The following is a 27,087-nucleotide window of genomic DNA, read 5'->3' on the forward strand; positions in this document are numbered from 1 at the left end:
ATGCCTGGTTTATCGACTCCCCTCTCATTTCTTCTAGGCATATGTGTATGGTCATGCGTGGGGTACAGAAAATGAACAGTAAAACAGTAACCAGCACAATGTTGGGGGTATTCCGGGAAGATCCAAAGACCCGTGAAGAATTCTTGACACTCATCAGGAGCTGAAACTGTGTTCTTCTCTAAATGCACTCTGGAGATTGTTCTGTCCACTGTCACTGTCTGTCCTTACTTGTTCCTACATCTCACTTTTAAACTAAGTTGTTGTGAATTGTTGTCATAATCTTTGTGAGGTGAAGTCTTTGTGCAGTAGAAGACTTCTGATGGCAAATGACAAATGTATCGATGAGTTAGGCTCCTCCTGGATTTCCAGTGACGCTGACATCACAGAATTATAAACTATGGATAGGGTTTTGGAGATGGTTTTTCCATCTATGATGCAGAACATACTGTTGTTAGGAGAAAAGTGGGGGTTGGGAGTGAAATGGATATTTATGAAACAGTTACGTTTGTCAGAGTAAATATGGAGCAGCACAGGAAACAAACGAAAGGCTGTGGATCCTTGTAGGACCACTTACACTGCAAATACTGTACCTCTGCTGAAAAGGATGGTCCTGAATTATCTCTGACTATATTTTATTACAAGTCCTGTAGTGGTTGTTTCAGTATCTGGATATGTGTGTTATACCTCTTTGAGATGTTACTTCTGGTGGTGTTTTTACATTCTTGCTAGTATTAACCCTCCTTTTTTGTGTGTTTTTTGTTTGAGAAACTGAAAACACATTTTTCCTAGCCTCTTACCACGCAGGGAATTAACTTCTGAATTATTTGGGGCACGGTCTTATCTCAATATAAAGGGTTTTATGCACCTTTTTCTCTGTGCCTCAGAATGTCTGACCACTTTAACTGTCAGTTTCTTACTATTTTTAAGCAAACGTTAACAGGGGGAGGAAAAAACCCCCAGAGTCTGTCTGCAAAGTGCTAAGATATCCAAAGAGGTTTTTAATAATATTTATATCTTGAGCTTTCCTTCATGGATTTCCATGGGTTAGACTGAGAAGCTAACACTAGTCTGATGATCTGAAAATGAAGATTTCTCTTTAAGCATTTCAAGATTTGCATCTCATAAATGTTGGACCAAAGGAGGGCACTGAAATCCTCAACACAGCACATTGTACCTCTCCTGCCTGATGGCAGGTCATTCCAGGGCAAAGTAACCTGAAATGACAACGACTTATTTCGTAAGAGCGATTGAGAAAAGCATTTCCATGGCCATCAAAATGAATTAGACCACATTTTCCTGTGTATGTGGCAACCTCTGTATGTGGCAGTATTGGTACAAAAAGTCTCAGTCAGCTGGACTTGGCTGAACTTCTTACACTTTGTTACAATTTTAATGGCTGTTTTGTAACTCCTAATTGGGAAAACATGAGGCACAAATGAAAACCACCCTTCTCAAACCAAGCACAGGAGGCAAAAGTTAAACATGAAAATGTCAGCCAGGGGTGTCAGATGCCCACAGTGCAGGTTCCCACAGTTGTATCTGCTCTGCTGAATATGACTCCAAGATGTCCTGTACGCTGACCTAAAAGGCAGTTCCTGGTCTGGCAAACTCCATCTTACCAACATTCCTGTCTCTGGCTTCAACCCATGTTGGAAACAAAATGAAAATCATGTCTGGTCAAATTGCTGTTGGGCCTAAAGAACTTGCAAGAACAACCACCTCGTGTGTTTAATTACACTCATCTTACCTTGATGACCTTCACAGCATTATTGGAAAAATCTTTTATAATATCCTCTGCCCTGGATCCTGTAGAGTTAGGTGCTATAAAAGTGTTTGTCTGCTGGTGTAAACAAGCTGTGTTGCACATTTATAAAATACACTAACTCTACGGCATTTGTTTTCCTTAGATGATTGAGAGCAGATATTGCCACTTTCCAGGATATGTTTCAAATATCCAGCTGAAAAGCCTTAAATCTTTCTTGCCTGAAGTCTAGAGGAAAACTCCTTCTCTTTTTAGCTCCGCAACTGGAAGGAGAATTTGAGAACCAAAGGGGCACACGCTAGTACATTCATTTCTTTTCGCTTGCTTTAGTTTGGAAATTAAGTCTCTGTAAAACTCTGTCTCGCTCCTGAGGTAATGAAAAGGTTGTGTTTTAACCACTTATCTCCATTCAGGATAAAGTTCACCTTGCGCCACCACTGTGTTTTATTTCAATCTGACCTGTAGTCCTTAAAACATACCCCTCTATACTTGTGGCCTTGGATTTTGTTCACATTTTTGTTGTTGTAAGACTTGGTGCATTTGTTGGAGCATTAGTATTGTTCAAGTACACAAGCTTTAACTACACCCAGTGTGTATATATGTATAGTACGTACAGCCTGCTGTTGTACCACGTAAAAGTCCGTTGTCTCCTCAACATTAAAGCACAGTATCACCCTTTGGAGTGGTTGTGTCCTTGGTGACTTGGAGGCGAGGGCATCGCATGAGGAAAGGGCACAAGCTCCCTCTCCCTGTGAGGAGATGTTGGGTTCCTCTTCTGGGCCAGTAGTTGCTGTTGTCTGCAGATGAGGCCTCATTTTATTGACTGGGCAGCAAAAAATCCTCCAGGATTTGGTGTCACCTCCTTCCTACGGGTCCTTGGTGCCGGAGGAACCGACGCTGGGGCAGGGGAAGCGGGAGACAGTTGCATGCGTGGAGGCTCCTGTGGGCTTCTACTCCTTTTGTCTGCTTCTTCAGCCATTCTGGGTGCCTCATCACACTTTACTGAGGAAATACCTGGATCCTGGCCAAAGGTTTAAATACCTGAACAAATCTATCTTAACAGGTGCTGTGATGCGACAGGAGACCTTGAAGCTGAAGTCTTGGTTGGGTCACCCCACCCTGCGCCAGTAAAACTGTACTGCTCTTCTTAAAGACCCTCCTGTAGTCCTCCCAGGATGCAGATATTGCGGAAATTCAGGGGTAAAATAAAAATTCACAGATCCCAGCCTCCTGAGGAGCGTTATAGGCAGCGCTTTGCCAGCGGAAGGGGGACGGCATGGGCTGTGTGTGCACACCCATGGATGGCATTGCAGCCGCCCTGTCACCTCTCGGCATCACCGAAGGAAAGCGGGCTGTGCCTGCGTGCTCCAGGGAGGTCCCTCCACAGCCCTTTCACACTTCATATTTGCTTTTCTACGTTGCCAGATGCTTTCAAGGGGCACAGACGGTGTCCGGGCTGCGGTTGGAGCCGTGACTGTGACAGATGAGCTGCCCGACCTCTGGCCGGAGCCCTCATCAGGATGAGAAAAAGAGAGGAAAAAGAAGAAATTAAATGCCTGTCTGAAAATTAACTCTATCTCAGGCAAAACCAGCACAGCTTCTTTAATCTCTTACCTACTTCTCTGTGCCGAAGCATGAGATCAACCAGGCCAGGGTGGTGAAAAGGCAAGCAGAGAGGTTTTTGGGCAGCAGGCAGGGCTGGGGAGTCTGCTGGTACAGCGTGGCTTTGTGGGTGAATGCTGTGGCGGTCAGAAATGGAGAAGGAATAATGAATGAAAGTCCCCTCCAGCCTTTTGTGTTTTTGATATATTTTTTTTTTTCCAATTGGTCTGTCCTATTTGGAAATAACCCTCCTGGAAAGCCCCAGGAGCATTGTCAGGAATTGTCTTTGTTGTGAAGCTGAGTTACTTCTGTGTTTCCCACGGTTGTATATTAAAGCTGGTGGTTGTGGTAGGAAACAGCCTGTTTATCAAAACAGGCACTTCTGCAAGAAATTTCCTATTCCTTGCATCTTGATTTTTTTTTTTTTTTTAGGTGTGGGATTGGGAAGGAGCCTCCCTGGTTTTGTGATCATGGGAAAAACTCTTTTCACTGGGCTGAAAAAATACTCAGCTTGGAAGGGTTTACAGCTCAAAAAAACCCAGAAGGGTGTGATAACCCAATCTGTAAAAGAACCAAAATCTGTAATAAGGTGACATCCTCCCATCCCTTTCTCCCAAGATCCATCTGCTTTATCACCTGCTCATTTCCTGATACCCTCCAGTGATACGTGTTTCTTCTCTTTTTTTTTTTTTTTTTTCCTCTTCCTCAGGAGTCTCCCATTTAAGCAGCTTCTTTGTGGTTTTTCTATCACTGTGGTTTACTTTTGGGGGTCTCCCATCATCTCCTGCACCCATGTGCTGTGGAGTGACTGGTCAGCAAGTCCCGGGGCTGTGCCCAGCCAGGTCCCTGGTGCAGGCTCTTTGGTCCTCTCCCTTCACGTTCCACCTCTAGGTGCAGGTTTAAACTCTGGTTCAGGCAGATGTTCACAGTGAGGAGCCCCGGGAGGTGCTGAGTCCTGCTTATCACGCAGTGTGAAGAGGTGACCTTGGTTCCCTCCCTGCAGAGGCCTGGCTGGTGGGTCACTCGCTCCGCCAGCATGTCCCAGTGTCCCTGATGTCTCCTGGAAACCATCTTCATGCTCCCAAGGCCACGGTAGATTTTTCTTCTCTGCTGAAAAGCGCAAATCCCCAAACTTTTTCCTCAAAGCACCCTCTTGCGTACAAGATCCTGCTGCTGGTCAAGATGTGTCAGGCAGGTGGTGACTAACTGCCTGCAGACATCAGAGCTGTCAGCCCAACCCAACCTGTCCCCAGGGGAGCTCACGGAGACACGGCTAGCCTTGGGGTGAGGTCTTGGAGAGGGAGGTTTGAGGAACCTGGGGCAGAACCAGCAAGCTGGGAAACCCTGACAGATGGCTAACCTGCAGCTCTGAGCCTTCAGTGGCGGGGAGCTGCGAGCCAGAGTAGGACTGGGGTGGCCATCGGTGCAACATGGGCTTCTGAGAGGGTGGCTGTTGTCCACGTCTCACCCAGGCTGAGTGCCTGTCAGCACCTGGGGGAGCATCAGAAAAGCCCTGCCTTTCCTTGGGCATTTTAGCCAGGGGATCCCAAAACAGGCTCTTTCTAGCCAAAAATCTACCTCCTGAGCAGCTGCAATCAAAGGCTCTGATCATCCTGGAGGCTTTATGCAGCAGTCCCAACCTTCTAGCAGCTCATAATTGCTTAATGAGCTCAAATTGCTCATTACCTGGCCTCTGGTTTCTGCTCCTGCTCTCTGGAGTGAGTTGTGGTGTTGGGAAAGAGCCCCCAGTCAGCTGTGCCCTTTGAGCTGTGGCTGAGCCCTTCTGCCCAACTCCTGGAAATAACCTTTGTGAAAAGCTTTGCCTTCTAGTTGTGTTTAAAGTTGCAGCCGTGATGTAGTAGTTGAGAGGATATAAAACATTAAAGCTCTTTTTAATAAGTTTTTGGCTGGGCTGTTAACAGGGACAGCAAATAAATCACAGTATTCAAAGAAATTTTGCTAAAATACCCAAAGAATATAATCACGAGGAATTTATTAATTTTTTTTAACAACTTTGTATTGTGTTTTTGGTGTTGGGGTTTGCAGGGGCGGTTTTGGCAGAGTGGACCGTACCACGTTACCTCTCTATTTGCTCTGCTGCTCCATATTGAGATTGCAACAGTAAAGCAAAGGTTAAAAATCCACCATAAGCGCAGGTCACTGAGCTATAGGGGCCTGGAAACTCTTTTAAAAGTGCTAAGGCAAACCACAGTGGTGCTTCATTGGCCTGGGGTGTATAAATGCCATCCTGGGAGCAATTCCTGGGTGGGTGCCCACCACCCAACCTTCAGGTGTGATGTGGGGAACCCCTCACCATGCTACGGGAGGCCCATACACCCTCACAGCATCCCACTGGTCTCCTAGAGAAGCTGTACCTCACTGTACTCGGCACTGGTGAGGCCGCACCTCGATGACTGGGTTCAGTTTTGGGCCCCTCACTCCAAAAAGGCCATTGAATGACTCGAGCGTGTCCAGAGAAGGGCAACGGAGCTGGTGCAGGGTCTGGAGCACAGGTCTGATGGGGAGCGGCTGAGGGAACTGGGGGGGTTTAGTGTGGAGAAGAGGAGGCTGAGGGGAGACCTCCTGGCCCTCTACAACTCCCTGAAACGAGGGTGCAGAGAGGGGGGATGAGTCTCTTGAGCCAAGGAACAAGTGCCAGGACAAGAGGGAATGGCCTCAAGCTGCGCCAGGGCAGGGTCAGACTGGCTCTTAGGAAGGATTTCTTTGCAGAAGGGGTTGTTGGGCGTTGGAATGGGCTGCCCAGGGCAGGGGGGGAGTCCCCATCCCTGGAGGGGTTGAAGAGTCGGGTTGACCCAGCGCTGAGGGATCTGGTGGAGTTGGGAACGGTCAGTGTGAGGTTAATGGTTGGACTGGAGGATCTTCAAGGTCTTTTCCAACCGAGATGATTCTGGGATTCTGTATTTCTTTAGTTCCCTTGGCAGCCGTGCACCGACCTTCCGAAGAGCTGCGGGAGTGGGTGGAGGAGGTGACCGCCGCCGCTCCAGCCGGGACATGCTGTGGCGCATCCACGCGTAGGAAAAAGGCAAACTTTCTTTTTCCTCTCTAATTGTTATCAGCATGAGCATTAGCAATGTTATTAGAAGCAGATTAGCCAACGAATGACTGATGGGGGGGTGGGGTATGTTTATGGTAAAACAAATGGTAAATTTGTTTTTACCTATTATTTTTACCTACTGCAGGGAGCAAGGGATCGTCCTCCATGTGTGTTTTTTGCTCTAGCCAGAAATATTACAAGTCATGTGGCCTGTAAATGTTAATTATTGGAAAACATAAATGTCTGCCCCATTGGTGTCACCTTCATAATGTACCCGCAGGATACATTTGGGATGTTTTTGAAGTGGTGACAGCCCTTAGCACTGTGTAAACGCTTCCTACAGGGACCCGAAGCCCCGCAGCCACAGGGGTGCCAGCCCGGGGCCCCAGGCAGGCTGCACCTCGGCTCTGTGCTCATCGTGTCCAATCTCCTCTGTTGCTCATCGCCTGGGGAGGTAAACCAGGAGCGAAATGGGTATTATCACAAGGCACCAAGGCAGCTGGAGGAGAGAAAGAGAAGGACAGGGAAAGTTTTTGTAGGGAAGCAGCAGCAGCGGGTGGGGTAGATGGCAGGAGGAGGTTGCAAAGGTCCTGGCTCCAGCTCAGTGATGCTCAAGGTCAGTGATGTGGAGAGAGGAGAAAGGGCCAGGCTGGGTCCCGGCCTCGGCAGCCGCCTGCCCGGGGACGCACAGTCTGTGGCTCCCTCTGCTGAGCCCGGCCCTGAGCTCTGCTCGTCCTGGTTGAGGAGCAAGAGCTTTCATGGTGGGGCTGGAAATGCTTTTTGGGGAGGCCTGGGAGGTCACCCCGATGCCAGACTGGGAGCATGGGGCCGTGGGAGAGGGGCACCCAATCCCTTGGCTGCATCCCACTGCTGGATGCTGCTGCCCTGGGGAGCCAATGCCCAGCCCCGTGCTGCCTCTTCGCAGGGGTGGAGGTGGTGCTGCTTTGTCAAAAAGAGGGGCTAACCTGCCAGGATGATTTTAAAAATTATTATTATTATTTAAAATTGGCCAAAAATCTATTTTCTATGTAAAAGTGGGTATTCTGGCTGAGCTGGGCGATTTCTCCTCTAACCAGACTCAGTCAGCAAGGTGTTTTCTTAGAGAAAAGAGGGAAAACTCTGCTTTGCTCTCCCAGGCACCGGCAGGCTGTAAGCACCGCTCTGCTGCCTGCCCAGAGCACGGCTGGGGGCCCTGGCTCTGCGTGCACTGGGCTTTGGGCAAAGCCATGGTCTGTCCTTCTCCGATTGCTCCCTTTGTGGTTGCTGATGGCTCCATGGCAGCTCTGGGACCCTCTCCCCCAAATTGCACAGGGATGGGTGCTATTGCTACACTAATTTAAGCATCCATCACCAGGCAACTTGCTGGGAGATGCAGAGAGGTGGCTTCATCTTCCTAAGGCTGCAAACTTTGCCTGTGTGGACATATACGGCTGTATAGATTTATGTATAGATATAGGGTACCCATTCTGATCCATGCCAGGACCGTGACCCCCAGGCTGGACGCGGGGAGCACTCAGCCCCGCTGCTTCCACCGCCTCGCGCGAGCGATGCCGCAGCCCCAAGGTGCCCGTGCCGGGCGTACGTCACCGAGCTATTTACAGATCCCAATTAAAAACAGCTCCCCGGAGCACTCAGCGACGCTGCTGAGCCCCGCGGTGAATTCACTCTCCAAAAGCACTGTCAAGCAGCTGCCTCTGCCGCAGCTGAACAGCATCAGGGCCGCTTACGCCCGGCCCCTCGCAGCCTCGTGTTCAGATGCACCAGCTCTGGGAATATTTTCCTCTCTGGGGGGGGCTACGTGGCAGCGCTCACCGCTCATGAGGGAGTGACAAAAGCCACGCTGAGCAAAATAGTCATGCTGCTGGTGACGAGCCCTGTGCTGCTGGCGTGGGCTGCCGCTGGCCCGGGGCTCTGAGGAGCGGCAATTTGGTATATTCTGGGAGCGGGTCGCTGGCTGGCAGGCAGCCCACTGTTATCATCCAGCCTCTCCCGCACAGCCTCAGCCAACAGACTTGGGGAATTAATTATTCCTTGAACTTGAGGAGCTCTTCTGATAAAGCCCTCTCCATCTTGATTAAAAACTTTCCTGTAATGGGAAATCCCTGCCTATTGCTGCTGATAAATTGTTCCCATGGCTATTCCCCTCGCTGTTAAATATGAGGCATTTGTACCCGCACCGGGAGCCTCAGGTTAGGGCCAAAGGGACAAGAGCATCATCCCCTTGGATGCTGACTCTTCCCCATCACCCTTTGGGGTAGACGTAGAAAAGACCCTGTTTAACAGGATAACCTGGGGTTATCCCTGGTGAAAGGTCTGGAGAACATGTCGTATGAGGAGCGGCTGAGGGAACTGGGGGGGTTTAGTCTGGAGAAGAGGAGGCTGAGGGGAGACCTCATGGCCCTCTACAACTCCCTGAAAGGAGGGTGCAGAGAGGGGGGATGAGTCTCTTGAGCCAAGGAACAAGCACCAGGACAAGAGGGAATGGCCTCAAGCTGCGCCAGGGCAGGGTCAGACTGGCTCTTAGGAAGGATTTCTTTGCAGAAGGGGTTGTTGGGCGTTGGAATGGGCTGCCCAGGGCAGGGGGGAGTCCCCATCCCTGGAGGGGTTGAAGAGTCGGGTTGACCCAGCGCTGAGGGATCTGGTGGAGTTGGGAACAGTCAGTGTGAGGTTCATGGTTGGACTGGAAGAGCTTCAAGGTCTTTTCCAACCGAGATGATTCTGGGATTCTGTGACCTGGACAGGCTGGAGAAATGGGCTGAGAGGAACCTCAAGAAATTCAGCAAGGGGCTGAGTCCTGCCCCCAGTGAGGGATAACCCCCCACCTCTGTGCACCCTGGGGGCTGACGGGGTGGAAAGCAGTTTTGCAGAGAAGCATCTGGGAGTCCAGGTGGACACCACAAGCCCAGCAACCCACCCTCACAGCAAAGGCGGCCGCCAGCATCCTGGGCTGCGTTAAGAAGAGCATCTCCAACAGGTCAAGGCTGGGGTGATCCTGCCCCTCTGCTCAGCACTGGTGAGACACAGGTGGTGTGTTGGGCCAGTGCTGGGCTCCCCAGTACAGGAGGGACAGGGACATACGAGCACAGTGAACAGCCAAGCTGATGATTTAGCGCTTGGAGTGGTTGAGAAGAGCCTGCAGGAGCTGGGCTTGGTCAGCCTGGAGAAGTGGAGGCTCAGGGGAATCTTACTGATGTGTCTGCTGGGGGTGGATAAAAAAGAGCTACAAAAGGCAATAGCCACTAGCTGAAATACAGGAAATTCCATTTAAATGTCAGAAAAAACCTTTTTTTAACCAGTAAGTGTGGTCTAACCCTGCACCAGGCTGCCCGGCGAGGTTGTGAACACACCACCCGCAGAGGTAACCAGCCCCTTCCCGAGCGTCCTGCTCTCACTGCCCCTGCGCCAAGCAGCGGGTGGGATGGGGAGATCTGGGGGGGGTCCCTGCCACCCTCAGCGAGGCAGCGACGCTGCAAACAGCACCAGCCCATGCAGAGCCCAAAGCTGAGAAAAGATGGCAAAACCTGGGCCAGAAGTGATGGTCCTGCCCTCGGCACCTCCTGTGGCCCAGCACTCGCGGCAAGCGGCAGCGCCAGCTCAGAGCATCCTCCCCTGCCCGCTCCGGCCCAGGGCAGGTCTGAAATTTGCAGCTTTTAAGCCCAGAATCAGCCCAGACTTAAAAACTCGACCCAAATGTCTCCATGCACACACACACTGAGGCTCTCAGCCAAGCCGGCTGCTCCATGTGCCTCGGCAGCCTCAGCTTCAGCCTCTGAGCTGCTCCAGCCCCGATTCCTGCTGATTTCAAAAGAAAATCCCGTATCTAAACAGCTCCCGGGGCGTGGGTGTCCCAAAGGGACAGAGAAGAGGCTGCATGGAGAATGCTGAGGATTTATCAGCCCTGCCACAGGCTTTATATAAAAATAACCCCCCCCATGCAGAACTATGCAACTGCTCCTCCCCTCCGTTACCCCACGGGGCTGGCCATTTATTTTAGTTTTGTTTTTTTTTTTTTTTTTTAAAGCACGAGGCCATCTGCCAAAAAGACCGTAAATAAGGAGGCGCCACACCCCAGTGTTACAAAACCTTGTATTAATCATCTCCCTTCACTTTCAATATAACGTTGATATGAAATATAGCCATGATTCCTAGTTACATGGGAGGAAATGAGTAATAAATACATTGGAGCAAGTTGAAATCACGAGGGTGTTTCACTGGGAACAACATTTGAAAACTGTACACTTGCAAAGACCGGCATCTCCAAACATTAGTATTTCTTTATATTGGGAAGCTTTTACATGTAACAAACATGCTATTTCCATATATGACAAAAAAAAAATATTTAAAAAATATGCATTGCTTGGCAACATTAACTAGGCAAAAATAGTTCTTTGTGCACTAACTTTGTACAGAAAAACCAGGACTAAAGGCATGCATGTACAATAAAAGGCTGCCCGGGAACGGCATGCAACAGAAGAGAATTCAGAGCTTTTTAAAGTAAGCTTACAATATGCATAAATACATAAGGGTTATATATATATATTAATAAGGGAGGAAGTATTCTGTTTAACATTATTAACATTCCTGTTTTTTTTTTTTTTCTTCCTATTCCTCCCAGAGGAATACACATTCACCTTTAAGTAAAGATAAAGGAATACAAAAAATAAAACTCACTTTGCAAACTCTGATGACTCGTATAAAATCAACTTTAGTGTTATCATCGCTGTGTGCAAATTATAGACGTCTGCAGGACCCACTTTCCATCAGGCACATTCAGAAAGCCAAACCTGGGGCACGGCCGCACCCCGACATGGAGAAAGGTGACAACAGAAATAGTTTCCCTAAGTGCTGACCAAACTTGAGCTTCGCTCCGCGCCGCTTACGGGCGTAAATCACAGTTTTGGATTTTCCTGCTGGATGCTGGCCGGGCTTGACCCCCCCCCCCCGAAGATTTTTTAATGAGCTGAGCAAGCAAAGGCAAAGCCCAGCTCAAGTCCAGTCGAGCTCAGGGCTTGTCCCTGGGGAGGGGGACGACACCTCGAAAGAAAAGGGTGTTTTATGTTTTGTTGGTTTTGGTTTGTTTTTTTTTTTTTTTTCCCTGGGTGTCGCAGCCGCAGGGAGCATCCGCCGGACCCAAGGACACTTGGGTGCTGAGCTGGCCGGCCTCCCCCGCTGCAGCCGGGGACGGCTCAGGGGAACAGCACCAGTAAAAGGTCCCCGGTGGGTGCTGGGGGGGGGGTCAGGGGCTGTCTCTGGGGGAGCGGGGCAGGGGGGAGATGCCCACCCGATGCCGAGGGCCCCCGCGGCGGCGGCATCTCCCTCGCCACGACGCGCGCGTGGTACAAAACAGTTGCACATGGGGTGAACGGGTGAATACAAAAAAGAAAGGCACTGCCGCTTTATTACTAAAGATTTGACTTCACAGCCTCACTCATGCAACTGGTTATTTTTTTTTCTTTTTTCTTTTTATAAATAATTTTTATTTTCTTTTAGGATTCGAGGGTTTTTTTTTTTTTTTTTTTAAAACTTCTTTCACTGAAGCTCTGCTGCCTGCACTCAGCACAAGCATCCAGAGCCAGGCAGGACTTCCCGAACGCAACTGAAGCCACTTTTTTTTTTTTTTTACTAAAAAAAAAAACAAGGAACAGCAAACACAACTAAGTTGTTATTAACCTATACACTGTCAATGGAAAATAAGCTTTTTTTTAACAAAAGGAAAAAACTATTGAATTATTTGGTGGTTGTTAATAACAGACATTATCATGGTTACCAGCCATAGCAAGTTAATAGGTAATATATCCAAAATAATATCTCTTAACAATCAGATAACCTCTGTTTCTATAGTCAGCGAAGGAATAAATAGAATTTCAGCTCTGTAAATACTTGTGAGCCTTCCCTGGGGAAGGCTCCTGCTACGGCGGTTGTGTTCGCACCTCGGTTTCGTACAACCTGGGGGTGCTCAGCGGAGGGTGACCCAGGTCCCCAGCGCCTGTGGCTCAGCCCCCCCCCCAGCCCCCTCTTCACCTTCACCTCCTCACACTTCTCCCCAACCTCCCTCGCCTTCGGATTTTCCCTCCTCCGCTCCCCCCACCCCTGCACACCCCCCCACCATCTCATGCCTGCCGGGAAGCAGGACACCAAGGAACAGCAAACATAAAACATTGCATTTGGCACTTTGTTTTTTTTTTAAAGAAAACAACTTAAAAATGCTGCATGGCAAATGGATTCACACATCTCCCATCTCCACTGGCCCAGACGATGCTCTGGGTCCCCCTCAGCCCCCAGCCCTGCTCCGGCCGGTCCCAGCACATGCTGCTGCCTGTTGGTGCTCACAGCTGAGCCCCATTTGGGGAATATTACTGCAACACCTGCTCCCACCCATCACCCCTTTTCATGAATTAATTTGAAATTTATTATTCCATCAGAGGACTCAGAGCAGCATTAGGACCGGCAGGAGCGAAGCTGCTGCTGTGCCGAGCATCGCTGTGGGCGCCGATGGATTTTCTGGCCCCGACCTGGCTTTGAGCACAGGCCTAAGCAGCGTCGTGTCAGGTTTAAGTATTTAATGCCCTCGGACCAAATTTAGCTCCCTGTTATAAAAAGCGGCACAGCAGTGGGTGAGGGGGCAGCCAAGCCACCGCCACCCACGTCTCCTCCCCGGCACATGTTTAATGCCAAGAACACGGGGTTGTGGAGCTGTGTTTTGGTGCCCTTTGGGGCTTGGTTTTTATTTGGCTAAATAAAACCACACACTTGCTCCCAAGCCTCCTTCATCCCTCGTTGGTCACCCCGGGGCTGGAAAAGCCCCTCATTGCTGGGGGCAGATGTGTGAAGCCACAGATGCAGCACCTTCCCGGTACCTGCGCAAGCAAGGCAAGAGACACAGAAACTCATCCAGCATCCCCCCCCCTTCACCGACATCCCCCAGGACCCTCCGCCGGGTGAGATGCTGCCCGCCCCCCCCCCCTCCCCCCCCATGTCCCTGCACCCTGACCCCATGCCAGGAGCACAGGGACTGGGGGGGGTCTGACACCCACACCCGGCAGGCGCCCGCTGACCCGCCACTGCTCTGTGCACAACGCTGCCTCGAAACTGCGGATGCTCTTGGCTAAAATGAAAGGAAATTTTGGGGTGATTTTTTTTCTTTTTTTTTTAAAAATCTAGGCTCGCCGGGCCAGTCCATGCCTGAACGCAGCAAAACTCAAGAGATGGGACCACCAGCCCCGAAGTCCCCGGCGGGACAGACAACTCCTCCCCAAAGGGTTTTTGGTCATACACACCCGCGTGATAGTCGATATTCATTCGTATCCTCATCCAGAAACAGGGTTTGCCCACGGTGCTCCGGTGAACCCTCCGTTGTCAGCACTCTCCTGCCGCATCCCCCCCCCCACCCCATCCCCATGCTTTTTGTCATTGATTTTTTGCCATTTTCTTTTCCCCCCCTAGCATGGATGTAATAAATGACAACACAAATTCCAAGTCTAATGATATGTTCACAAGGACAATCTACACATTCACAAAATTAAAACAGGAGAGAGAGAGAAAGAGAGAGGAGAGGAGAGAGAGGAGAAAGGATGCAAGCTATCGCTGAGGCTCCCCGCAAGCCCCGACCTCGCCGCTGGACCCGCAGCAGTTGTTCTCCTGGCCAGCGTCCCCGTTGCGACGCCTTCTAGATCGTGGAGGTTCGGTCGACACCATCTGCAAGCGGGAAGGGAGAGTTTAGGAGCAGCCTCAGTGAGCAGCGAGACAGGGAAGGGTGGGGGGGATGGACCCCCAGAGCACCCCCAACCCACAGCCCCTGCAGCGAGGTGGCACCACGGGGCCAGCCCCACCCCTCCATCACCCCAAGGGGGTGCAGACGGGTTTTGGGGTGTCAGCACTCTGCTAGTGCCTCCATGACGCTGTCTCTACCCCGCGGCACACCCCCCACCCTGAGAGCTGTCCCAACACCGGTCCAGGCCTTCTGCTACGTCCCCACGGCACCTTTCCCAGGAGGAGAGGGGAGTTTCTGAGCAGCCTGGCCTCGCTGCAAGGTGGGTGCGAGTCTGAGACCCCCCCAACAGTGGGACAAATTCATGACCCACTGCCCACGAGTGGGGGGACAGGGATGGAGCCAGTCCCGGGGGGCTGCTTCGCCCCCCAGTTAACCCAGCCCTGCAACACCGCACCACAGAGGATGTAAAATTTTTCTCCAGCTGAGGATCATAGCAGGAAAAAAACCCCAGGAGTCGTTTCTCTCTCCCCAGAGTCCCCGTCCCCAGCATCCCAGGACAGCAGGGACGCATCCAGCCACAGCCCCGAGCCCAGGAGCGAGGGGTCCACGACCCATCCCAAAGCCCCACAAAGACCCCTGGGCGCCGACAGCAATTACGGAACCAGAAATCAACACCCAACAGCATTTCCAACCCTCCAGCCCTCCTCCATCCCTGAACACCCCCCATCCCCCATCCCAAACCCCCATCCCCGGGAGGGCAGCTCCTGCGGCAGCCCCTGAACAGGGCGCTCCAGAGCATCACGGCCACCTCCCTCTTAAGACTAAAAACAAACAGGTTTGTTACACCTTTTTTTTTTTTTTTCTCCCCCGAAAGGTTTATTTTTTTAAGACCTATTTATAGCACAACCAGTTTTGAGAGGCTCGGGGTATGCGATCTGGAAAAAAATAACTCAGAGGAACAGTACCCTGCAGAGGAACAAGACAGCTAAGCCTCGCCTGGGCACACGCTGGAGAAACGCTTCGGGTGACAGAAGTGTCCTTGTTTTCCTGGCCGGGGATGCCGCCGTGGCGCTGCCAGGGCCCTACTGCCTCTTACAGTCCTTGCTCTTGTGTCCCTCTCCCCTGGACGGGCTGTCACATCGCTGCAGGGAGCCCGGTGGCACTCATCCTCCCCGAGGGCTCCTGTCCTCAACTGTTCAACGCAGTCCGGGGATTGCCGGGGGGTGAGACCCGAGCTGGTTATTCAGGAGGGTCTGGGCGATGCCGGTGGCCGTGCTCATCCCATCCTTCATGCTTGGGGGTCCAGTGCATTGGCGAGGGGCACTGGGTGCTTGCGGTGCTGGTGCTTTTTGCTGCACCGGGCTCTCCATCGCGCTGCCGTTGCCTTTTCCACCTTTTCTGCCTGTTTTTCTGCCTTGTTCTCCTCCCTCCCCGTGCCCATTCTCCACAGCCAACCCCAGGCGTGGGCGAGGAGCCACCCGTGGTGCCAGCACAGCAGCTCCCGGCACTGTCTGGCAGCCCAGGCAGGGTTTTAGCCCCGTGCCCTGGGGCTCACGCACCCCCTGGCCAAACGAGGGACGCCGGTGGCAGAAGGGTAAAATACTCCAAAGCTTGTGAACCATTCGAGCACGCCGGTGGCAAGGGCTTTATCGAGAACTAGTAACAGACTAGCAAGCTAATACTAATTATTATTAGCAAGCTAACTAGTGGCTAATAAGCATGGACTCCACTAGTGCTGGGTGTGATCCCTGCGTTTGGTTTTACCCCCTGCCCTGGCTACCTCGCCGAGAGAAGCCAATATCCCTGTCCGGCCCCTCCTGGGAGCATCCCTGGGAGCATCCAGCCCCGCCGCCAGCCTGTCCCCTCACAGCCACAGCCTGTCCCAGCTTTTGTGGGGCGCGGGGCAGGGGCAGGTGCTGGGGGGCTCAGCGGAGGCGGCGTGGATGTGCTGGAAGAGCCCGAGGAGGAGGGAGTGCTCACCGCTGAGCGCGTGCTCCGTCATGCTCAGGCACAGGGACTCCAGCCTGTTGTTGATGTCAGGTTCAGTCACCGGCACCTGGAACTCTGCAGGGAGAAAGGGACAGGAGATCTCGGTCAGGGGACCTGGCAGGGACCCTGCTTGCCTGACCTGCACCCCCTGTCCCCTCTGCTGCCACTGGCGTGGGTGCATGTGGGGTAAAAAACTACCCAAAAGGTGCCCCAGGAGGGTCTGACCTCACGGCCAGACTCTGGCAGCGCTTCGCTCCCTTGAGCAATCACCTCCAAAAAGAGATGTTTACAAAAATAGTCATTGCTCTCCTGTTTCTTATCAATAAGGGGTAAATCTGGGGAGACTCGGTGGCATTGCGGCAGAAGACGGACAGAAATGAGGGGTTGAGGTGCTGGAAATGCTGGGGGGGGAGCTGAGACCCTTGCCCTGGAAGGGAGCAGCCCCCAGCTTTCCCCTTGCTCGGGCCTCACAAAAATCCTCGATACATGTAAAATATTCCAGCGGCCCTGGGGAGCAGCGGGGCCGGGAGCTGCCTATGCAGGCAGCGTGCAGGCAGGGTTAGCGCTCCGACGTGGGATGGCAGCACAGACCGGCAGAGCCGCCGACCGCCTCTTCCACCGCTCCATCACCCACGGCCCCGCTGCCACGTCCCCAGTGGGGTGAGCACAAAAAAACCAGGGAGGATGAAGTTCGGTGTGCTGCAACGCCCCGGCCTCATCCACACAGCACCAAAATGCCCTCCCCTTTGCAGCAAAAAGCTTTGCAAATACAGCTTTTGCTACTGATGGCCGGCTTCTCCAGCTTGCCACCAGCTTGTGGGAACATGGGACAAGGTCCAGGAGGGCTGAGATCCCCGTGGCCCGAGGAGAAGTATTTCAGGAGCCCAGCTCTGCATTATTGCTATTTTCCTCGCGACGCTGTCCACATCTTTGGCTCTCTAATCCTCCTACGCCCTCATTCACCGCAGGCTAACACGCAAAGAGAAACCTATTTATTCTCCTTCAGCGCCTGCAGAAATGTGCCCTTGTCCTGGTGTTTAATCAATACCCAAGAGCAGACGCTGCTTTTGCTGTACAGGACGTTTGCCACCCTAAATTTTGCAGCTAAAAGACCGCGGGTGTGTGATGTGAGGGGACCTGCCACGCTGAAACCACAGCAGAAGCTTATGGATGAGGTTTAGTTTACTGCGGAAGGGGTGTAACTCCCTGTCCTGTGGTATAAATTGTTATCGTGTGCTGGTAAGACAAGGCACGCTTAAAGGCTAATGAAGGGATACACAGAGAAAAAATCATCAATGTCCTAATGGGAAGGATGCTCCAGGTTCAGGGTCCAAGTTCAGCAGGAATCGCCCTGAATCAGAGGATGCTCCTATATATGGGCACAGTTTTGTGGTGTTTGGGGAGGAAGCACCGACACAGCACCACTTCCCTTCACACACGTTGTGAAAAGAATTTCCCTTGAGTGCACGAAGGCAGAGCTCCTCTGCACTGGGGTCGCCGTGTCCAGGTGTGAGCAAAAAAGGTGATGGAGGAGCTGTCTCCTTCCCTGCCTGACATGAAGCCCCTCAGAAGCACCAGCACTGTTCTATAGAGGGTCAAGGTGTTATATATAGGGTGAAAATCCCTCCAGTGATGTCTCTGGTTCAATCAACCCAATAACCCGACTAGTGTCAGAGATACCCAGCTCGGGTGGTGACAGCTGGCAGCACCAGCGTGGCCTGCAGCGAGGCTCACCGACGCGGCTCCTTTCACGCAGCCTCCCCTCATCTCACTGAGCTGTGGGGAAGCGAAAAAGCAAATGTCTGTGTCCTACCTGGCTGCTGAAACATCAGCATGGTCTGCGGGGAGGTGTGGACCGGCAGCGAGCGCGTCCTTTGCACCGAGCTGTGGCTCCGGCTGGGCATGCTGTTGCTGCCCCCGGGGTTGGCAAACCAGAGGTTCTGCAGGAAGCAAACAAAAAAGGGGTGTGCGGTGTAAAACAGAGGCCTCTGTGCCATGTATTTGTAACCTCCTTGGGCTCATCTCTCCCCTCTCTGCCTCCTGGTTTGCGCCCCTCCCGCCGGTCCCTCTTCTGCATCCCACCACACAGAGGAGAGCGCAACCAAAAAATGAAGAAAAAAAAGGGGACATGGATAAATTACAGAATCCCAGAATCATCAAGGTTAGAAAAGACCTTGAAGCTCCTCCAGTCCAACCATGAACCTCACACTGACCGTTCTCAACTCCACCAGATCCCTCAGCGCTGGGTCAACCCGACTCTTCAACCCCTCCAGGGATGGGGACTCCCCCCCTGCCCTGGGCAGCCCATTCCAACGCCCAACACCCCCTTCTGCAAAGAAATACTTCCTAAGAGCCAGTCTGACCCTGCCCTGGCGCAGCTTGAGGCCATTCCCTCTTGTCCTGGCGCTTGTTCCTTGGCTCAAGAGACTCATCCCCCCTCTCTGCACCCTCCTTTCAGGTAGCTGTAGAGGGCCATGAGGTCTCCCCTCAGCCTCCTCTTCTCCACACTAAACCCCCCCAGTTCCCTCAGCCGCTCCCCATCAGACCTGTGCTCCAGACCCTGCACCAGCTCCGTTGCCCTTCTCTGGACACGCTCGAGTCATTCAATGGCCTTTTTGGAGTGAGGGGCCCAAAACTGAACCCAGGAATTGAGGGGCGGCCTCACCAGTGCCAAGTCCAGGGGTAAGATCCCTTCCCTGTCCCTGCTGGCCAGAGGAGGAAAACCAAAAGAAGCTTGTGGGGAAGGGATGGAAAAGCTGGAGATGCCGTGAACACCGACTGACCTGTCTGCCTTGCTTGAGGATGGCGGGGCTGGCGGCGGGGCTGCGCTGGGGGGTGCCCAGCAGCCCACTGGGGCCCAGCAGCCCCAGCCGGGCGGTGGGGAGGTTGCGGGAGGGGATCTGGAACTGGCGGGGGTTTCGCCGGCCCAGTCCTGCCCCTGCAGATCCGGCTGTCGGTAAGGAGTTTGACTGGCCAAAGCCTCGGCTGCAGAGAGAGAAAGCGCCGAGGGTGAGAAATTGGCCCTTGTGAGGGGGACGGTGCCGCGGGGGCGAGCAGCTGGTTTGGTGTGCTCAGACCAACAGCCAATCATCCCGAGGGTGCCCCTGAGGTGTTGCAAGGGGCTGTACCGATGCTTCCCACCCCGATCCCATCCCACAGCCACCGTGTCACCGTGAGCTCCGCTCCCACCCCGACCCTCCCACCCTGCTGCTGCTGGTCCCCCAGGCCTGCACGTGCAGCGGGAAAGAGGAGGTTTGGGCATGCCACAGCAGCATCCTTTCTTCTTCTCCTCTGTCAGTCACCCTCCCTTCCTTCTGCAGTTCTCAGACTCACATTTTTTTTTTTTTAAAGTTTTACTCCTGCAGAATGGGCCTGCTCTTAAGTGCAAGCTAAAATAACGCAGGCAGTTCCCTTGGCACTGGAGCTAGTGATGCCTGATTTCTTGGGGTTTGACTTAAACTCTTCATGCCTTTGAGCTGTACAAAAGACATCTCTCCCGTGTGGATTCTCTAGTGTCTGATAAAGGTTCAGCTCATGCTGTTGGGTTTTCTTTACTGGGAATGCTTGAAGGGTTGGACCTTCTCCCCTTCCAGGAGGTTCATTTATACACAGTCCTCTCTGAGACTTCTCAAGTTCTGTAAAACTTGGTTAAAACGACCTCACAAGCCCAAGATTTCCTAGGGAGGGGCTGAGTGAAAGGCACATTCCTGCAGAGGTGGGACTGGCTCTGCACCCACTCCTGTCTCTGCACTGCAAACCTCCACCCAGCTCCCTGCGGTCACAGCAAAACCATCTGGACCCAAGACCACGCAGCCCAAATGTCCTGAGACATCGATCTCAGGACACAAAACCATCTTTACTCCTTGGAGAGGAGAGTCGCACACACCGGCACCCCTCTCCATGTGGGTTTTCGCCATTTAAAACCAGAGAAATGACACAAAAATCATCAGGTAATCCTTGGAAACACACGCAGAGCAGGTCTCCTTGCCACACAACATTGGCTTGGTGTCTCTGCCCGATCAGCCGGGCAGCTGGGCATCAAGTTTAAGGGTAGGAGCATTCTGTGAACCCACAGCTTCTCCCTGTTCCCCCCCTGCCTTCCTCCAACACTTAAATCACCCTCACAGATGCTTCAGCTCACCTTCCTCCCAGCCCTCATCTCTCGTGCTTGTGTGGGCGGCCACAAACACACTTCAAACAACATTAACATGCTGGGATCCCAAAACTGGATACATTTACTAGGCAGAAGTACAACGGGGTTTCTTTAAACCTCATCCAAAAAACGCTCTTGCCATTCAATCCCCACGAGAAAACCAGGACTGGCCACGTGCTCCTTCCTCGCCCGCAACTTCCCAGGAGTGGGAGCAGAAGAAATGCAAAATGCAAACAGCTCAAAAGCAGCAAGGAAACTGGAGAGCACCCTGGGCAACCCCGGGAAAAGGACTGGCATCATTTCAAGCCAGCAGCTCTACCTTGTGCTTGGGGTCAGCCTGGATGTGCAGCTAAACCACTGCACTGGAAATACGTACATGTATTGGATACAGCCCAGACCAAAGGGGTCCAACAAAGACCTTTGCTCGTGTCTATTCTGCTTCTGATCCTGCCACGAACACCGAAATTGCTCGTTTTCCCACTCTAAAATATTCCATTTAATTCCACTGGGGAACACTCTGGTTCTGCGCTTCTTCCTTCTGAACTCACATCCCGGCTGTCCCAGCGCTCCCGGTTATCTCCAAGCCCCTTTCTTTTTCAGAAAAAAGAACTTGCACAAGACTGCAATAAAACAGGCTTAGCAGAATGAAACAAAAGGCTGACGCTCTTGTTAAAACCGATCTAAAAATATCTGTTCTTGCCATAACCCCAAAGCTTTCTAGGATCACCCGAAATCCAGCATCACCGTGGAAGTGAGCAAAGTGTTGGCAACACATCCCCACCCAGGCTTGCTGACCACAGCCCCCTGGCTCTGCAGGCTTCAAGCCTTTTTTTGCCAGTTGACACCTTTTTGGTGAAACTCCAGCACTGATGTAATCAGCAAAGGGCAGCAGGCGGGGGCAGAGCTGGCGGCCCAGTGCTGGGGATAGGCTGTGCAGCTGGGAATTGCTGGGTTCGGAGCCAGGGAGATGTGGTGGGAATTGGTGGGGTAGGCACTGACCACACGCACAAGGAAACTTACTGCTGCTTTGCCTTCCCAGCCAACGCCTGGGGTTTTATTGCTGAAGCTTTTCCAACCTTCCTCCCTCCTGAAATGCAGCGCTGAAGCTGGCAGGATCCGTCCCTCCCTATTGGGAGACACTGGTCCCACTGGCAATGCTCTTGTCGGGCCCTCTGGCTGCTGCATCCCTCCCTCCCCAAAAGCCAGCGTACCTCCTCTGCTGCCGATAGCCTGACAGCTCCAGGAGGGATTTCCGAGGGAAAGACCGAAAGAGTTTCTGCACCTGCTGTTTCCATGACAGCAGCCGCTTCTTCTGGATCTCTGTAAACGCCTGCCCAAAAAAATAAGAGAGAAAAATAGGAAACATATGAATATTTTTCTGGACAAAGCATGCAGGGATGTGTATGTGGGTGTGCGTGTGAAGAAAAGCAGCCAGAGCAGGCGGTGGTGTGAGCTGAGCCCCATCGGCAAGTCCAGAGGGAAACCCTGGTCTGTCTCAAGGATTTACTCATCTCAGGTGGAAAAAATGCTCTGGCAGTGTCCCCTGAGCCCCAGAGCAAGGGCCTGGATCTGCCCCCGAGGCTGCCACCCCCTCCCCCCGGGAAGAGCAGGGCTTCCCCAAAGCTTCCCCATTACTCTCCCGAGCTCCCCACGGGGTTTGATGGCTGGTCCCCGTTGCGTGGTGACACTCATCACCTGGATGTGGCTCTAAAAAACGCTGCCAAGCTGAGAAAAAGCTGGGATTTGGAAGGCGGAGCTGCTCCGTGGCATCCCGCATCCCATCCTCCTTCTTGGGGCTGGGCAGAGCTTGGCTCTGGTCTGGGTGCCGACAGCCTCTGCAGGAGGTCACACGGGGTGAGACTTGTCACCCGCCTGGGTGCTGGCGAAGGTCACCCACGCAGGGGACAGACCTCCTCCCAAAACACCCCAGATCCCCAGGCAGACGGTGTGGGTTACGGGGACACCCACGTGCCCACCACAGCTAATTTTAGACACCCAACGTCTCCGCGCCGCTGGCAGAGAGGAGCAGAGGTCTCCAGAGGACAATTTGGAGGCTAATTAGTGCCTGACTTGATTGCTCCAAACCACCCTCTGGAGGAGATGCTCTCTCCTGGCGCTGATTACGCCGGAGCCGATGCAGACGGTGATCCTGGGACACAGACTGGCACTGGTGGGGTGATGCTGCGTCACCACATCCACCCCGGGTGCTCCTGGAAAATGAGTCCTTCTGCAGCTCTGTGTCTTCCTGGCTCCAGCCCTGGGCAGCTGCTCCCACCATCCTCACTCTTCATGCCTCTGCTCCCCCAGTGATGCCCTGCTCGGCCATCCAGAAAGTCCAGGCATCATTTCCAGGCTCTCCAAGAGGGGAGCAAGTAGGAGCAGACACGCTCTCCCCTCCAGCCCCTAAAGCACTGAGAAGACCATAACCCGGGCTCTAAACCTGCCTCACAACAAACCCCAACGGTGGGTGCCACCACCCAGTATTCCACGGGGCCAAATGTTGGCTGACACCGCAGGAGCTGCCAGCAAAATGCACCGAATCCCCCCACCGTGATCGACAGAGGCGTCCAGGAGCGCAGTTTCAAAAAAAAAAAAAGAGGATGAAGCGCTTGCGTTTTGCCCGGTACCCAACAATTTCACCCCGATTCAAGATGTGCTTGGCCCTGTAGAGACACATGGATCAAACCTTCGCACAAGCACGGCTCAAGCACCGGCTTCAGCTGCAAGGCCAGGGGCTGCGAGCTGCCTCTCTCCTCTTCCACGCAGCGTACAGCACATTATGGGGTTTGCAGCCACCAGCCCTCTCCAGAGGAGATTCTTCTGTGCTTTGACAGTGTTATTTTTTTATAAACAAATAACTGAGAAATGTTTAAAGCCTGCAGCTCCTATGAGAGGGCGTGCAATTTACCCCCGACCCCTGCCATATGGGCAGATGATGAGAAGCAGCTTGTTTTTCCAGGTGCAGCCAGCACGGGTACAAAATGCTTCAGGACATCGGGGCTGCCTCCCAGCCATCCTCCCCTGTCCCCAGGGCAGGAGCGTGCCGGAGCCCCCGCGGCACAGCCTCGGCCATCCCAAGTCATCCCCCGGCAAAGGCAGATCTGTCGGGAGCAGAAACAGCTGCTCCCGTTGCAAAATCCCAAGTCTACGTGTTGCAATGCCAAGGGATCGCCGGGTCTGACAGAAACCGCCTGCACACTCATCCTGGGATTTTTTTCTTTCATCCAGCTGCTGATCGGACTGTCACGAGCCAGATGAATTTCCCAGCTTCAGGTCTTGGCAATTACACGAGCGTGGGGGGGGAAACAACATTTCCATGTACCACGCTGGAGCTACCGCCCGCTCCAGCCCTGTTCTGTCAGAATTACTATTAATACCCCCCAAAAATATTTGTGTTAGAAACCAAAAGGTTTACATAAACAGACACTTTGGAAACAGTTTCTAAGTGATGAGAACAACAGTTTTAGATTATCTGTCACGACTCACCTCGTGGATTAGACATTTGTCTATGAGCTGTAAATAGGAACTTATATTCTCTTCGTCGGGTCGGGAAACTAAAAGTTGTGTGCATACTGGAAAAAAAAAATAAAGAGAAGAGAAATGGGCATGGGGACACCAAGTTGGGGTCCAGGGGGGTCCAACGAACCCACTTCCCTTGTTCCACGGGCAGGTTTTCTCATCAGCAAGAAAAAACACCCTTCCCCAATTCCTGTTGTGTCGTCCTATATTTAGGGTCAGATTTTGTTCTCTGTTATGATGGTGTAAATCCGAAGTAACACCACTGGAGTCACCAAAATTAGACCTGAGCAAATCAGGGGCACAGGATTATTCCCAATTCCTAGGCAAGAGCTAGTTCTGGGAGAGCTCCTGCTCCTACAGCCAAAATCTGCCCCTGCTGCAAACAGATTCCCACCTTTCCCTATGGATTTTAACCTCTTTTGGAATGAATGCCATAAAAGCAAGTGGAAATGAGTTCACAGTGAAATGAGTCTCTCCTGTCACAGCCCCCGGGCAGGGATGCCTTGCGGTCCAGGAGGACACCTCGTCCTGGCAAGGCTCGTGCCACACGTACAGCTTCATGCGTGACGGAGGCATTTGTCACGGGCTGAATTCATCAGCGGGTTTAAAACGGGGCCAGAAACCCACGTTTGTCTGTGCATGCAGTCAATTAGCCGGTGGGAAATTCTGCACCAAGTTTTTATATCGAAAATACCTCATCTATTTTTTGCAAAAAAAAGGACTGAAATAGGGCTGATATTTCTTCGTGGCATCCCAATGAGTTTCTTTCTGTTCGTGGTCTCCTGTGTGAGCCTGCAGACGAGACTCCCCTCCCCTGTTCCCCAGGGAGATCTCCCTCCACGCAGCCAGCACCCACACCTCAGATCCCATCGGGCTGAGTTAGGACACGTCCAAGCTCATAGAAATTTGCTCGACGAGCCCTGTACATGGCACAGGGTGTCGGTCCCTACCTCACATTGCTCCTGTGCTCCTCCCAATGCGTTAATCCCGAGGCAAAGCCGTGCACCCCGCACCAGCCACGGAAAGGCACCCAAGTATTTTGGATGTCTATCTAAATTGGGGCTTAAAGAGAGGCTTGGACCCGGCTGATTTGCACTCAGGACAGCTCACACTAAGCCCATGCACCAGTGTTACCCTCACAAAAGCAGAACAAGTCCAAGGGATGCTGGTGAAAACACCTCTGGACGGCTGGGATGCTCCCAGGGCTCTGAATGGGAAGGGAGAGGATGTTACCTGTCCCTGAGCTGGGGGAGAGGATGCCATCGACTTCTGAGCTGGGGCAGGCAGCCTGTCCCATTGCTGTCCCTCCCCAAAATCACTGCCCACCTCCCCACCCACGCTCTTACCTCTTACCACAGCATGACGGGGCCTCAAAAACTCACCACCCCCAGGACTGCAGCTTGCAGGGGCTTGGGGAAAGGCTGCTGCCAGGGCCGCCACCGCACCACCCTGCCCCGGAGCAGCTCTCCCCAGCGAGGACGCCAATAAGAAGCGACAGCTGCTCACCTTTCCCCATCACTCTGGTGAACTGTCCAGGCAGGTCACCTTCGGGCAAAGGGGCACCCCCCGACTCGCCCTCGCATCCCGGCAAATGGTGCTGCTGCATCCCCCCCGCGGCAGAGTCCTTGCAGTCAGAGCCTTGGCTGTCGGAGCTGAGCAGGGAGGAAGGGTGATGCGAGTCCGCGTCCCGACTGTGCTCCTCTGTGCTCGAGTTTTGGGAAGAGTAGGCTTTGATGGGGGTGAGGATCATTTGGTGTAGTTCCTGCAGCGGGACACGCAAGTTGCCACCTTCCAGGATGTCCTGTGGATTCAAGTGGAGAGAAGAGGGTTTGTCTCTCCAGGGACAACAGGACATCGGCTACGAACCAGATTCCTACTGTTACACCCCAGAAAATCCTGTTCCAGGACCCCGCTGCAGTTCAGAGTCAACAGCCGTGGCTCATTCACCGAGTCTTGCTTAGAGCAGGGGAATGTGGAGCTGCTGCAGGGACCATGTCTGATTAGCCAGGGATGTGTTCAGACCTGAATCCCCGGAGATAAATGTGCCCCGTCAACCACTGGGACCCCAAACCAGTGATAATCCAGCTTCAGCCTTTACAAATTTCCATCAGGAAGATGCAAATCCACGAGAGCGACTGAGCCTGTCAATGCCCAGACCAGTGAGCATCTTGCTCCTTCCCCAGCAATCCCACAATTGTGACATTTCAGCTCTATTTAATTGGAATTACACTTTTTAACGTGGGCTTGGCTCCAGTTTCCAGCACTGCTTTCAAGCCTGGCTCTCCATTAACTACTCTGCCCCAAAGAGCTCCCCAGAGCATCCTTACGCCTGGGCCCATCACAGAGCCCAGGACCGTGCTGGGATGCAGGGGCCCATCCTGCAGCAGTGAAGCAGGGACATCCCCGTCCACGCTGGGATGGGCTGTGGGAGCAGATACAGGGGGGAAAGGGAGGGTTTCAAGGGGAGCAGGGTGGGTTGTGGTCAGACACAGAAGGGTAGACTTATATCCCTGTACCAAAAACATTCAGCTGGGAGATGCTGGGGGAGATCTGCCCAGGAGGGAGAGAATTCGGGTACACCCCCAGCCTTGCTCTTGGTTATAGAGTGGATCAAGAACTCCCTTTCTACAGTCAGATCCTCATCCCACTGATGGGAAATAATTGCATTTTGGTTTTAATGTAGTCTGGACCAGAACAGCTCATTGCATGGTATGGCCCATGGGATGCTGCTTGGAAAGTGGCAGCTTTTGGGGTGAGTGAGTCCTGGCTACGCCTAGAGAAGAGACACAAAGTGGGCACACAGGCTGCAGCCCTGAAAAGGTTGTTCACCCTGATTCTTCTCAGCTCCACTTCTCTCGAAGACCTGGCGTGAGCCTGCTGGGCACTATTTCTTGGGGAAAAAATCCTGCTCTGCTAACCGGCGGAGAGGGGTGGAGCAGCTCTTTCCAAGAAAGCAGCAATCTTTAGCAGCGAGACACTGCCCAAAAACATCAAGTCCCACACATGCTCTTGTTTAGCAAAAAGAAATTGGACGGGAAGCCTGGAAAACCAGAGACGTCTCCTCCCGAGGAAAGCAGCTCACAGGCAGCTCTGAGGCCCAGCAAAGTGGGACACGGTCACATCCCTGCAGCCCAAACCCACCCCACGAGGGCTCAGAAGCAGTCCCTGCCACTTATCTCCTGTGTTTTACAGCGTGCGTGGCTGCTTGCGTCAGCTGAACCGAGCTTAAGCTCCTGCACCGCGCCAGTCAATCAATACCATATTTCAAAACCCAGGAGGAGAAGCGGGGGAAGAGG

At 52.8% G+C, this 27,087-nt stretch overlaps 2 protein-coding genes across 6 annotated transcripts in view; one reads left to right on the forward strand and one right to left on the reverse strand.

Moving 5' to 3' along the window:
- Positions 1 to 13,890, forward strand: part of GCH1 (GTP cyclohydrolase 1) — a 33,140-nt gene extending 19,250 nt beyond the window's left edge. The window contains exons 6-7 of one of the 2 annotated variants that reach the window (XM_074821108.1): positions 6,295 to 6,407; positions 13,581 to 13,890. In XM_074821108.1, coding sequence (XP_074677209.1) covers positions 6,295 to 6,400 — 106 coding nt within the window. In that variant the 3' untranslated portion in view covers positions 6,401 to 6,407; positions 13,581 to 13,890. Of the gene's footprint in view, positions 1 to 37; positions 2,441 to 6,294; positions 6,408 to 13,580 lie in introns of those variants that run through there. The other variant, XM_074821107.1, reaches the window with a different exon arrangement.
- Positions 13,890 to 27,087, reverse strand: part of SAMD4A (sterile alpha motif domain containing 4A) — a 105,815-nt gene continuing 92,617 nt past the window's right edge. For 2 of the 4 annotated variants that reach the window (XM_074821105.1, XM_074821104.1), the window contains 7 exons: positions 25,298 to 25,592; positions 23,759 to 23,844; positions 21,484 to 21,602; positions 18,903 to 19,104; positions 17,933 to 18,059; positions 16,111 to 16,194; positions 13,890 to 14,114 (listed from right to left, as the gene is read on the reverse strand). In XM_074821105.1, coding sequence (XP_074677206.1) covers positions 14,086 to 14,114; positions 16,111 to 16,194; positions 17,933 to 18,059; positions 18,903 to 19,104; positions 21,484 to 21,602; positions 23,759 to 23,844; positions 25,298 to 25,592 — 942 coding nt within the window. In that variant the 3' untranslated portion in view covers positions 13,890 to 14,085. Of the gene's footprint in view, positions 14,115 to 14,977; positions 16,195 to 17,932; positions 18,060 to 18,902; positions 19,105 to 21,483; positions 21,603 to 23,758; positions 23,845 to 25,297; positions 25,593 to 27,087 lie in introns of those variants that run through there. The other 2 variants (XM_074821103.1, XM_074821102.1) reach the window with 1 other exon arrangement.

The sequence above is a fragment of the Strix aluco genome, chromosome 4 (assembly GCF_031877795.1).
Source record: "Strix aluco isolate bStrAlu1 chromosome 4, bStrAlu1.hap1, whole genome shotgun sequence".
Classification (NCBI taxonomy): Eukaryota; Metazoa; Chordata; class Aves; order Strigiformes; family Strigidae; genus Strix; species Strix aluco.